General features: G+C 51.1%; 1 protein-coding gene across 1 annotated transcript in view; it reads right to left on the bottom strand.

Moving 5' to 3' along the window:
* LOC140744527 (uncharacterized) overlaps positions 1-14077 on the bottom strand; it is a 30432-nt gene that overhangs the window by 6217 nt on the left and 10138 nt on the right. Inside the window, exons 5-22 of the mRNA XM_073076155.1 lie at positions 13545-13650; positions 12743-12889; positions 12195-12353; positions 11541-11680; positions 10811-11078; positions 10174-10427; positions 9471-9594; positions 9082-9202; positions 8383-8623; positions 7721-7842; positions 7309-7462; positions 5857-6013; positions 5451-5597; positions 4967-5098; positions 3077-3239; positions 1661-1835; positions 1048-1142; positions 440-560 (exon numbers count right to left, since the gene is read on the bottom strand). Of these exons, the coding sequence (XP_072932256.1) occupies positions 440-560; positions 1048-1142; positions 1661-1835; positions 3077-3239; positions 4967-5098; positions 5451-5597; positions 5857-6013; positions 7309-7462; positions 7721-7842; positions 8383-8623; positions 9082-9202; positions 9471-9594; positions 10174-10427; positions 10811-11078; positions 11541-11680; positions 12195-12353; positions 12743-12889; positions 13545-13650 (2826 nt within the window). The remainder of the gene's footprint in view (positions 1-439; positions 561-1047; positions 1143-1660; positions 1836-3076; positions 3240-4966; positions 5099-5450; positions 5598-5856; positions 6014-7308; positions 7463-7720; positions 7843-8382; positions 8624-9081; positions 9203-9470; positions 9595-10173; positions 10428-10810; positions 11079-11540; positions 11681-12194; positions 12354-12742; positions 12890-13544; positions 13651-14077) is intronic.

A 14077-nucleotide genomic window follows, 5' to 3' on the forward strand; every position in this document is an offset into this window, starting at 1 on the left:
GCGCAGATCCTGCCTGGGGAGCGCCCGACACTCTTAGACAGTTTGGTGCATGTATACAGGGTGAATTTTTCAAATAGGTCTTCAGGGCCAAATCCGAAACTATAAGGATTAGCGAAAAATGCTGAAAGGAGTTACGAGGCCGATTTTAATAAAAACGAATACTTCGTCATTCATTTTTTAAAATATCTTTTTCCCTAGCCTAGCCTAGCCTAGCGGGAATCGAACGAGTTAATTTTGAAAAAAAAAAAAACGTACGCGCGACAAGCGTACGCGCTGTGTGACCGTTCTGTGTGACCCAGTAGTAACTTCGCACAACGCAACTCAGCGCTAGAGCACGGCGTTAGGATTTTGTTCTATCGCTGACGCCTAGCGCGGCACTAAAATAAGCGTTCTGTTTGGCCAGGCCTTAATTGGTGGTAGTCGTACTAGCGGCGGTTACCTGCAGAGCTGGTCGGCGTCGAGCGAGCGCGGCGGCGAGGCGCGCGGCGCGGCGGGCGACTCCGAGCCGCTCGCCGAGCTGCTCGCCGAGCTGCCGCCGCCGCGGTACCGCTCCACGCCCTCTGCGACACACACACACACACATACATGCATACTATGCACTACTTTGTAATGTTTGAATTTGAATTAATGCAATAATTATATATGAACAACCTTTATAACCGCATGCTTTTACAAATAAATAAATTCATTCATTCATTCATATAAACATGAATATTGGCGCTGTAGTATGGAGCTATGATATCCTATGTGTGCTGATCCACACTTACGAATAACTCGCCATCAAAGTCAGCGACACATTAGCTATTCTTATAGTGTTATAATGGTATATTGTGTAAGTATTAATATTATAAACCATTTCCTTTCTCATAACTTGTTTGACTGCACACACAGTGAAGTTATAAAACTTCGATCAAACTGATCCTATGTATGTCCAATTTGTAAAATGTTATGGTTTGGTTTAAAGTAAAGTTAATTTCCTTATTCATTACAAATGTCAACGTATATTATTGATTTCGTGGTGCGATTATACATAAAAACTAAAGTTACCTCTCCTACCATCGTCACAGTCGGGCGCGTCTTCTAATGTCTTCAGTATCTCGGCACACAGTTCAGAGTCCAGCGGCACGGGATTGTCAGATTCCCTGAAATAGAAAATATTGGTAAATTTTCATAAAAGGACAACATTCGTTTTGGTATATTATGGTAGTGTAAGGATGCTTAGTTATTCACACGTACTTACGCCCGCACGCATATCTTATACTTGTATTGTAATGCGTGTGCGGCTATAAACATGCACAACACGTAAGGCACCTTTACTGTTAATGCATTATCTAAATAATCATGCGTGGTTATTGTTTGTGTGTGTATGCGCGCACGCATATGTCTTTCTCTGTGCCTTAGCAATGCATGCAGCATATGCAGCGCCGCGTCGCTCTACAGCAGGCACGCCACCAGCTGGAACGGTGCGCACAGCAGCGGCAGCGGTGTTGTGTGTGTGCACGAGCACTCGTAAGTTTTCTTTTATTCTCTGCGTGGTCAGTGTGTACGTGTGCGTGGGCTGTGTGTATGCGCGCTGGTATGTTTTCATCGCGTGGTAAGTGTGTGTGTGTGTGTGTGTGCGCGTGTGTGTGTGTGTGTGTGTGTGTGTGTGCGTGCGTACCGGTTGTGCAGCACGAGCGCGACGGTGGCGGGGTGCGGCACGGGCGGCTGGTGCGGCGCGCGCGGGCTGAAGGCGCTGGCCTCCAGCGCGGGCGCGCGCACGCGGGGCGCCGCCGCGCCGCCCCACTCGCCCCACACACCTGCGGGGAGGGACGCCTTGTTGTATGATATATAAGCTTATAGTCGTCACAATTTAATAGGCCCATTTTGACACATGCCATACTAATCTCATTAATGTCTTAAACTAACTTTTTAGCAGGCAATTTACGACCACGTGACGGATAGCTTGCAGCTTCAAAGCATTCGGAAGAAGCTATAATCGATTACTTTCAAATAATCGAAATTTAGAATTACCAATAACTAATTATTTTTCCGTTTTTCATCATAACAACAATACTTGTAATCAAGACTTTGTTTCTTAGTGAATGATAAAACGAAAAAAATACAGTTTATAAGAGATGCTTTATTTAATCTTCTAAACATGCTTAAATTTTTAAATTACAGTAGATTTTATTTTATTTTCCTCTTTTTATTAAGAAAAAATAATTTAGAAAAATATTAAATAAATATTGTGTTTACAAAATATCAAGTAATCTAAATAACACGATGTGGGGTTGTAATCGATTTGTCGTAAAAATCGGTTTCTTTGGTTATCGATTTGTATGACACATGCTTAGTGCCTAGCGATGGCATGTGTCAAAATGGGCCTATTAAATTGTGACGACTATAGTTCATAGATTAGACTTAAATATTTGAAATGCTTTTTTTTTTAAAATTTAGGAGTAGCAGACGAGCACGAAGTCCACCTGATGGTAAGTGGACACTGCCGCCCATGGACATCTGTAATCAACCCCAGATAGGATTAGATATTCCTACCTGAGGTCGGCCACAGATGCACCGCTACTCCTGAGGACTAAGCTGGAATACCTCGGAATAGTATGTCTCCCTTACCAAACCCTTCAAACCAGAACACAGCAGCGCTTAACACTGCTGTTATAAGTCAGAAATAGGTGTGGCGGTAGTGCCGCTGGAGTCGAATCACAAAGGGTTCTACCACCTTCAAAACTACAGACTACAGACATAGATAAGTATAGATATCTCACCACCTTGTAATTGAAGGAAGCTATTAAATGGTTTAAACGGCTGACAATTGTGTCAGCCATTTAATACATGCAATTTACGCAGAACAATGCCGACTTGCGCAGTTAAGTGGTGCAAAAACGCGAAATCGAAGAAAAAGTGGGGAGAAATATCGTTTCATGCGTAAATGATCTAAAAAGTACATTTTTTTAATATTTTTCAAATACGAAAATAGATGGCTGTGACAATTTCAATTGTCTGGTTACATTTTCTTGTTAGGAGTGAGTAATCTTTAGTAATCTATGACTACAGACTACAGTTAGATATATTAGTGTGCGTGTACCGGGCGCGGCGGCCCAGTCTGCGCGCTCGGCGAGCACGTCGGGCGGCGCGAGTGCGCGGGCGCAGCGCGCCTCCCACGCGCGCGCGCCCGCGCCCGCCTCCAGCGGCAGCCGCGCCTCGCGCTCCTCCAGCGCCACCAGCGTCTCCGCGTCGAACACCTGCAGTGTGCGTGACACGCATACTTACATAAGTTAGGAAAACTTAGTATTAGGACAGTTACAATAAAGACTACAACATAGTAACACACCTCTCAATACCTAAGAGCCTGTTTGTACACTACACACCTGTCAACGCACGTGACATATAGCTGAATGCGTCTGCTGATATAGTCCGCGCCAAACCGCTAGTCCTCTGAATATAGAAATGAATCGCGTCGCCGTAGCAAATTGTATGACTACACCTGCTCGCAACAACTTCAGAGCGGACTAGCAGTTTGGCGCGGATTATACTATAGTAAGCAAATATGGCTTTTGATACGAATCGTGGCAGCCACGTAATTTTTTCAAAAACTTAACTTGTAAACACATAACTCAGTGGATAAACATCTAAAATAAAAAATACGTTCGATAGAGAGTAATATAAGTATGCAATCTCATGGTGCACTCTCTGCCCGCACCCCGCACGTCCCCCACACCCGCCCCGCGTTACCTCGACGAGCATGTTGGCGGCGAGCGCGTGCCAGTCGCCGGGCGCCAGGCCGCGCGCCGCCCACCACTCCCCCCGCGTCCCCCGCACCCGCCCCGCGTTACCTCGACGAGCATGTTGGCGGCGAGCGCGTGCCAGTCGCCGGGCGCCAGGCCGCGCGCCGCCCACCACTCCCCCCGCGCCCCGCACGTGCCCCGCACCCGCCCCGCGTTACCTCGACGAGCATGTTGGCGGCGAGCGCGTGCCAGTCGCCGGGCGCCAGGCCGCGCGCCGCCCACCACTCCCCCCGCGTCCCCCGCACCCGCCCCGCGTTACCTCGACGAGCATGTTGGCGGCGAGCGCGTGCCAGTCGCCGGGCGCCAGGCCGCGCGCCGCCCACCACTCCCCCCGCGTCCCCCGCACCCGCCCCGCGTTACCTCGACGAGCATGTTGGCGGCGAGCGCGTGCCAGTCGCCGGGCGCCAGGCCGCGCGCCGCCCACCACTCCCCCCGCGTCCCCCGCACCCGCCCCGCGTTACCTCGACGAGCATGTTGGCGGCGAGCGCGTGCCAGTCGCCGGGCGCCAGGCCGCGCGCCGCCCACCACTCCCCCCGCGTCCCCCGCACCCGCCCCGCGTTACCTCGACGAGCATGTTGGCGGCGAGCGCGTGCCAGTCGCCGGGCGCCAGGCCGCGCGCCGCCCACCACTCCCCCCGCGCCCCGCACCCGCCCCGCGTTACCTCGACGAGCATGTTGGCGGCGAGCGCGTGCCAGTCGCCGGGCGCCAGGCCGCGCGCCGCCCACCACTCCCCCCGCGTCCCCCGCACCCGCCCCGCGTTACCTCGACGAGCATGTTGGCGGCGAGCGCGTGCCAGTCGCCGGGCGCCAGGCCGCGCGCCGCCCACCACTCCCCCCGCGCCCCGCACGTGCCCCGCACCCGCCCCGCGTTACCTCGACGAGCATGTTGGCGGCGAGCGCGTGCCAGTCGCCGGGCGCCAGGCCGCGCGCCGCCCACCACTCCCCCCGCGTCCCCCGCACCCGCCCCGCGTTACCTCGACGAGCATGTTGGCGGCGAGCGCGTGCCAGTCGCCGGGCGCCAGGCCGCGCGCCGCCCACCACTCCCCCCGCGCCCCGCACGTGCCCCGCACCCGCCCCGCGTTACCTCGACGAGCATGTTGGCGGCGAGCGCGTGCCAGTCGCCGGGCGCCAGGCCGCGCGCCGCCCACCACTCCCCCCGCGTCCCCCGCACCCGCCCCGCGTTACCTCGACGAGCATGTTGGCGGCGAGCGCGTGCCAGTCGCCGGGCGCCAGGCCGCGCGCCGCCCACCACTCCTCCCCGCGCGCCGCCTCGCCCCACGCACGCGACAGTTCCAGTGCCGACGCGTGAATTGCTTTCTATGGAAATACCGTTCTAAATAGTATTTACGCATACATAAATTATTTCTTGCGAAAACATTTTTTTTTTAATCCTTTGCGACATTTTTCTATTAATATTTTTCTATTCGCCATTGTCATCGTACGGTTACAATTAAATTTATCGTTATCTTACAACGTGTTTGGATTTGTATCTTATCTGTGTTTGGTCCTTCGAGCCAGATTTGTTAAGATAAGCGAATAAGAGATGTTGAACAAAATTTGATTATATAATACCTACAAAAATGTATAAAGGAAAGGGTGCCACCTTAAAAATGGTCTGAAGAAGCTAATCATAATATGTTTCAATTAAAAGTAATGTAACGGTTCTCACCCTCAAATCCTGAGCAGGTAATCGAACCCGAGCCCGTGCGGCGTCGGACAGCGGCAAGGCGAGCTCGCGCCGCCGCGACGCCAGCTTTTCCCGCGCCGACGCCACCAGCTCGCTGCACTCCTTCTCTAGCTGCTTGTAGGCTCCGGTCTGAATACATAAAATTAAAATTTATATAATAAGATCTTTAAACATTATCTTTCGTGAAATTATACAATTTGGGTTGCTCTGAAAATATAGAGAAACAAAGTTTAAGCTAACAATTCACAAATTATGAAATTGATATTTTTATGATATTCTTATGAAAATGTCCTGTTGACTTTTTTATATTTCATCGGTGTCGGCCGCCCACAGCGCCAGTGCCCACAGCAGTGCCGCACCAGTAGCCGCGAGCGACGGGAGCACCGACCTTGGCGATCTGCACGGAGAAGGGCCCGAAGCAGGCGTCGACGAAGTGCGCGTAGTCCCGCAGCGGGCGCTCGATGGCCGCCTCGGTGTCGGCCGCCCACAGCGCCAGCGCCTCCAGCTCGCCGCGCGCGCACACCGCCGCCAGCGCTTGCGCCGCACTGCAACACGTCCACCAAGTGTATTTGTAGTGTTTTTTTTAATATATATTTTTTTGTATTTCATAATATAGGAGTAATAAACCAGCATGCATTCCACCTACTGGTAAGTGGCTACTGCCGCTCATAGACGTTTGTAATCAACCCCAGATAAGATGAATTTCCTAGCAGCGGTCGACTCACTCCCTCTAAAAATTAAACTGGAATGCCCTGGAAAAAATATGTTTCCCTTACTACATCTTTCAAAACGGAACATAGTTTCGCTTAACACAGCTCTTATTAGGCAGAAATAGGAGTAGCAGTGTACTCACGTGATCTGGTACCAGGTCTTGCAGTGCAGGCCGGGGCCGGCCACGCGGCGGCAGAAGGCGGAGTCGTGCGCGGGCACGCGGGCGGCGCGCGAGATCACGGCGCGCCACGCCAGCGCATGTGTGTGTACTGTGTGTACTCACGTGATCTGGTACCAGGTCTTGCAGTGCAGGCCGGGGCCGGCCACGCGGCGGCAGAAGGCGGAGTCGTGCGCGGGCACGCGGGCGGCGCGCGAGATCACGGCGCGCCACGCCAGCGCATGTGTGTGTACTGTGTGTACTCACGTGATCTGGTACCAGGTCTTGCAGTGCAGGCCGGGGCCGGCCACGCGGCGGCAGAAGGCGGAGTCGTGCGCGGGCACGCGGGCGGCGCGCGAGATCACGGCGCGCCACGCCAGCGCATGTGTGTGTACTGTGTGTACTCACGTGATCTGGTACCAGGTCTTGCAGTGCAGGCCGGGGCCGGCCACGCGGCGGCAGAAGGCGGAGTCGTGCGCGGGCACGCGGGCGGCGCGCGAGATCACGGCGCGCCACGCCAGCGCATGTGTGTGTACTGTGTGTACTCACGTGATCTGGTACCAGGTCTTGCAGTGCAGGCCGGGGCCGGCCACGCGGCGGCAGAAGGCGGAGTCGTGCGCGGGCACGCGGGCGGCGCGCGAGATCACGGCGCGCCACGCCAGCGCATGTGTGTGTACTGTGTGTACTCACGTGATCTGGTACCAGGTCTTGCAGTGCAGGCCGGGGCCGGCCACGCGGCGGCAGAAGGCGGAGTCGTGCGCGGGCACGCGGGCGGCGCGCGAGATCACGGCGCGCCACGCCAGCGCATGTGTGTGTACTGTGTGTACTCACGTGATCTGGTACCAGGTCTTGCAGTGCAGGCCGGGGCCGGCCACGCGGCGGCAGAAGGCGGAGTCGTGCGCGGGCACGCGGGCGGCGCGCGAGATCACGGCGCGCCACGCCAGCGCATGTGTGTGTACTGTGTGTACTCACGTGATCTGGTACCAGGTCTTGCAGTGCAGGCCGGGGCCGGCCACGCGGCGGCAGAAGGCGGAGTCGTGCGCGGGCACGCGGGCGGCGCGCGAGATCACGGCGCGCCACGCCAGCGCCTCCCACACGCCGCGAGCCGCCCACCAGCTCACGCCGCCTGGGGAGTGAAAAGTGGCCAAATCTACGATGATTTTGAAATCGACTTTTATAATGTAGCTACACATATACTGTTTTTACCATGTCTTGATTAGATTATATGTAACAGAATCTTTAAAATCGACTTTTACCCACTTTAAACGGTTACATTAATTCAAATGAGAACCGTACTTACACACTTTAAATTGTAACTCCATGTGCGAGTTCGACTTGCACTTAGTTAATAATAACATAGCCATATACATGTTAAAGAGCGTACCGACGAGCAGCACGAGTGCGGCAAGCGGGCACAGCACGAGCGCCACGCACAGCGCCAGCGCCGGCTGCAGCACGCCCAGCAGCCCGATGCGCCACAACAACACCTCGAACAGCACCAGCCATCTGCGACAAACCGTTACACGCTATAGTCAGCGTCAGACGTCTAGTCCGCACTGAAGTTGTTACGCGCAGAGTTGGTTAGCATGTACTCTGTAACGTAAGGGCACACTAACGTAGCTATGTACCCGTGGGCGAGAGCGGGCAGCGGGCAGCGGAGCGGTTCATCCCGCTAATATCTACAAGTAGCTGTTGCAACGCGACTAGTTTCTATATTTAGAGCGGACTAGCAGTGTGGCGTGGAAAACACTTATTTCGACACGTACACATGTAGCAATGTAAGGTAACGAGAAACAGGTAAGTTATGTCAACCCAACAACATTATGCGCAGTTAAGTGGTGCAAAAACACGAAATCGAAAAACGTTCGGAGAAATATCGTTTCATTCGTAAATGATCTAAAAACTACATTTTTTTATAATTTTTCAAACACAAAAATAGATGACAGTGACAATTGCAATTGTCAAAACTGGTTACATTTTCTCGTTAGGAGTGAGTAATCTATAGTAATCTATGGCTACTCCTTTATTGTATATAAAAACAGCTACCTGTTCAGCCTGGCAGGGTCCGGGCAGTCGAGCTCGTACACGAGCGCGTTGAGCGCGTGCAGCGCGAGCGTGAGCGCGGGCATCCAGAGCGGCACCGTGGCGGCGGCGGCCAGCGACAGCGCGCTCGCCAGCAGCGCCGCCAGCGGGAACAGCAGCAGCAGCGCCAGCGAGCCCAGCCCGCCCACCACGCCGTAGTTCCACAGACGGTTCGCTTGACGGCTCAGACCCTTGCCGAGGAGACCTGCGTTACAAAAAAAAGATATTTCCGTATTTAAAATGTCTTTCAAATGATTTGTTTTAAATTGTCTGCATTTTTACCCCGGCTACAGACTCACGCCGAGAAACCCCGAGAAAAAAGAACGGCATCACATTCTTCTTCGGTCTCAGTGCGACCTTGACATTGTATATTGTTGTGTAAATATGGCCGCTGCATTGACGTCCATTCTCGATAACGATCGAGAATGCGAATGAGAAGGTCGCATGAATGTAAATACCTTCTCGGTTCTCGCGCAATTTTTTGGCGAGATTTCTCGGCAAGACATCTCGCGAGAGTCTGTAGCCGGCTTTACATGTAATATTTTTTTAACGTTTATTATGACGTCATAATCTCGTAATAACCCATTATGTTTCGGAATAAAAGTTTATTTAAAATTTTTTTTTACTAATATTTAGCGTAGTCGCAATTAAGACTACACGAACCTGTATCCGGTTCTGTCTCGAATCTCGTCCGTTCTTTCGATATATGCCTCCACAGCTTCAACAACCGGGACCACATCGTTTGTGTTTCACTACTGCGTTTCGGGAACAGAGTGCCGTTCACCTGTAATTAATTCAACAAAACATTATTACAAAAAACACTACAATATTGCAATATTTTACAAGTAAGGCGCGGCACGTAGGTATAAGGCGAATGACCTGCTTAATGGATAAATAATCGCATATTTTGTAGACCTATGACTATTTAAACTTCATTTAAGAATGATTTTTTTAATACCTTTTTTTGGACTGTATGGTCCAAATAGACCACATTTTTACAGCTTTTGGTCATTAAAATCAACATATTATAGTGTTAGTGGTGCGTGTCGTACCTGCGAGAGCTCGAGGTCGGGCACGAAGGGCTTCACGCTGAGCAGAGTGCGCAGCGCCAGCGGCGACCACCACGGCACCACTACGCCCAGCACGAACATCATGTTCCAGCACCAGCACCACGTCCTGTGCAAAATGTCACATTTATATGTTACGAGAACATATCGAATACACAAGGTGAAGGCTCACCTAAATAAAATACAATATATGTTCTTTGAAGTACAGAAACGATTGTGTATAAGTTCTATTAGACACTACATCCAATCACGGACGGACGAACTGTGGCGCCAGGCGGCCAGCGCGGGGCGGTGGCGGGGGGACACGCACCTGTGCGCCAGGGCGAGCAGGCGCCAGGCGGCCAGCGCGGGGCGGTGGCGGGGGGACACGCACCTGTGCGCCAGGGCGAGCAGGCGCCAGGCGGCCAGCGCGGGGCGGTGGCGGGGGGACACGCACCTGTGCGCCAGGGCGAGCAGGCGCCAGGCGGCCAGCGCGGGGCGGTGGCGGGGGGACACGCACCTGTGCGCCAGGGCGAGCAGGCGCCAGGCGGCCAGCGCGGGGCGGTGGCGGGGGGACACGCACCTGTGCGCCAGGGCGAGCAGGCGCCAGGCGGCCAGCGCGGGGCGGTGGCGGGGGGACACGCACCTGTGCGCCAGGGCGAGCAGGCGCCAGGCGGCCAGCGCGGGGCGGTGGCGGGGGGACACGCACCTGTGCGCCAGGGCGAGCAGGCGCCAGGCGGGCCAGCGCGTGGTGGTGGTGGCGGTGGAGTCGCGCTCGGCGAGGAACACGGGCTGCGAGGGGTCGGAGCGCGGCGTGACGATGGAGGTGGCGCGCGCGCTGATGACGGTGGGGATGCGCTCGGCGCGCCCGCGGAAGTGCCGCGTCACGGTCCAGTTGCGCGCGAACCAGATGCGCGTCGCCCAGCGGAACTCGCGCGTCGGAGTCTTCGCTGCTCGGAGCTCCTGTCGAATTCATTGTTATTATAATATCATTCTAAAAACAAATTCAAAATCGAAAAGTTCCAATACACCGTTTGTCCAGGGACGAGATATTACAATGAAAATATTTTTATTGAACATAGTAACTCAATAATATTAAGTCATAGTAGTAAAATTTTAAGTAGCAAAGTTACAATATTTTTGTATCATTTTGTCACCAATAACAGTGTATTATTAGACTTATAGTGTCAAGAAACTTCCATTGGTATAATTCGTGCAACATAATTAACTACGAGCTGATATACATAAAAGGGGTAAGTCTCGGTAGTCACAAAGCCTGCTATTAATATTTTTCAAAGTAAATACGTGGCGTGTTGCCGTGTCGCCGGTTCTGTGCGGCGCCGTACCTTCATGAGCAGCGGCTCGCGGTCGCGCAGGAAGGCGAGGTCGCGCAGCAGGAAGTATCTGTGCTGGTGCAGGCGGTGCGCCTGCATGGCCTGCGCGGCGTCCTCGGCGGGCGCCCAGCGCAGCTCGGCGCGCAGGCGGCGCGCGGCGGCGGCCAGGCGCTCGCGCCGCCACGCGCCCGCGCGCGCCAGCACCGGGTGCGCCGCGCACACGCGCGCCTCCGCCGTCGCCAGCCCCGCCTCCAGCTTGCGACGCACGCCCTCCTCCGCTCTGTGAAACACGGAGGCATAGAAATTTCATTGTCAAATGTGGGTATTAACTAAAAGTGGGCGTATAAAAGGGCACTGTAGACCCTTATTTTCCGATCTTTATAAATAATGTTACTCTGCCAGTTTTGCTAACAATATTATATATTTATCAATTGCATGATTTTACTGTGTTCCACAATTTTAAGATTATAAGATACATTATTACATACATATTTATATGGTCTTAAAAAATGTCATTACCTATAGGCAAAAATCGGTTCAGAAAAAATTATCGAACAGCAACTTTCGGCTTTCAAAGCGCCACTTACATAACATGAAACACTAATATTACAATATAAATCTGTTGTTAAGTTTTAACAAAAAATATCTCATAAATTAAAACAATAAAGTCAATGTTCTTCCAAAATCTATCTATGTTAATTGCACCACACCCCCGTCACGTACTCCAACCCGCTCCCCTCACCTGTTGACGATGACGGCGGCTCTGAGCTGTGCGGTGAGCAGCTCCGGCAGCTGCGAGCCGAGCGCGCGCAGCTGCTCGCACGCCAGCACCGCGTTGCACACCCGCGTCACGTACTCACGCATCGCCGCTGCGCTCACCTCCTGAAGTTTACTCATTAAAATTACTCAAAAATACTTTAAACATTTATTATAAAAAATGTTCTACTTCTATTGTGCATTCTTATTTTACTTTTTAAGAAATTCTCATGTAAGTCAATGTATATTCTTATGAGAATAAAGATATCTCAAATCTCAAAAATAAAATATAAAACCTTAATAAAAATTCTAACTAAAAAAGCAATATAGAGGAGGAGTTGGAAGGAAAATTTGCGTATGTCCTATAGCTACTTCGTTTTAATGATGAAATTTGAAAGAATTTTCTGTCTCTTGGCGACGTCCTTAGATGGGGATGTACTCGTAAGTGAAGGGATAATGGATACGTAAGAGAAAAAATTGGCTAAGTGCGAGTGCGAGCAAACAGAGGGTTCCGTACCACCAAATTTAAATTATTAATTTTATTATTAGTATTTTTACAGTTAATAAGGTTCCGTTTTTTACCTTTAAGCACGAAACCCTAAAAATGAGATAGTATGAAACGGTGTACGTCGTGTGGTACCTCCTCGATGTCCTTGAGCGGCATCTTCTGGCTGGCGAGGTGTGCGGCGCGGCGCTCGCGGAAGTGCAGGAACCAGCCGCGCGCCTCGCGCTCCAGGATGGCCTGCAGCGGGCCCGCCGCGCGCCGCAGCACCTCGCGCTTGTACAGCCGCAGGTCCACCTGCCCACACAAAAAACAATGATGGCTTGTTGACGTAGATACAGTTAAAAAAGTGAGACCAAAGGAAGATTTCTTTTAGCATGGAAAACCTTTTATTTTGAGACATTTTGCAATTATTTCAACTAATTACTTATAACGAGCTTTTCTGTGCACACACTGTTTACGAGGTAAAAAAAAATATTATCAACGCATTTGTATTCTACTGAGTATCGGCCGGTATCCAAGTTTCCTCATGGTTTCATAAAATGGGTCTGGAAGAAATCTTCCAAACCTTAGAGAAGGGTTTTTTTCCAGCAAGCCCATGTTTTTCGAGAGTCGAACCAAAGTCGGAAACCCCATAAATAAGCAGTAGCTACTACACGTCGCCCTCAGTGGGACACAACACTCGCCTGCGTCCGCTGCGGCGTGGTGTAGAGGCAGGGCACGCGCGGCGCGGTGCGCGGCAAGTCCCGCGCGTCCGTCTTCTCGGCCGCGGCGCGCCGCATCGCGCGCGTCACCCACGCCGCCAGCGCCGCTATGTCCTCTTGGTTTTCTGGCTGCACAATACGAATCAGAAAGGTTCATGGTAACTATCGATGTGGGTATGAGGCAACTTTCGGGAAATAAAAATTAGAGAAACATTGAAAGAAAATGACGGAAAGAGGAAGAAAGTGTACAAAGCGGTAGTACAAGCTCTCTGAGATTCGACTCTGGAGACACCACCGCCCCTTTTTTCTACCTATTAATGCCTATAGCCAGACGTTAGGTAGGACTCTTATCTGGCGTTTGGACAAGTGACATAGGCGGCAGTAGCCCTTTTTGCTACTTCTAAATTGTAATAACATATTTTAGGTGATGTTAAAAATGAAAGTAGATTATCTACAGATTCTTGGTTTTTCGGTTGCAAGTCTAAAAAAGGCTTTGACCAAGTCAATCATAGTGCTGATTTAAAGCATTTCACATGTCCCTCTTAACACCTTTGTTCTAACAGTTTCGTATACAGATGACGTCTTGAATAGATTATTTTATTGACAAACAGATACCGATAGATATTAAGTAATTAGTTTACAGATATGACATACTCGATAAATAAAATACGCAATACAATTTACGGATTGAAACATTTCAAGACACTTAGGTAATATACACTTGTATTCCCACAAAATATTTTTAAGTCATACATTACTTCCGAAAACAAGTGCCCATCCTCACCTTACAAATAAGTTCAGCGACTAAATATCGCGACCGTTCCTCACGTATTTTCTTGTCAAGGTCGCGCGCCTCCAACGAGGGCATCCCGAAAGCTAGGTCTAGCAACCTGAAACGTATTTGCATATTACATTTAGCCTGATATTGCCAACCAAATGAAATTCGGGACTGCTCCGCCCTTACGCAATTTTGAGAATGTTAATAAATCCTCCGGACAAATAGGTACGCCTTTATTACTTTAATTTAAATATTCTAATATAATATTGTAGGGAATCTAATATTGTAGGAAATTTAAATTTTACTAACTTTAGCGTTTTTTTAGAGAATACAGTTAAGATTTTAGCAACTAGAGATTAAGTTGTATTTCTAATCATTCTACGATAGGAAAATGATCGAAAACATAATTAATTGGCTCCAGAGTTGGCTCAAGAATTAGGTGCCCACGGCCATTTCGTTCTGAACACCGTTAAATAGGTTAAAGCAATTCTTTATATAGGTGCATGACCTATATCGCTGAATTTATATCCAAACTTGTC

This window comes from Epargyreus clarus, unplaced genomic scaffold (genome assembly GCF_041222505.1).
Source record: "Epargyreus clarus isolate Ecla_fem2 unplaced genomic scaffold, WU_Ecla_fem_2.2 ptg000008l, whole genome shotgun sequence".
NCBI lineage: Eukaryota > Metazoa > Arthropoda > Insecta > Lepidoptera > Hesperiidae > Epargyreus > Epargyreus clarus.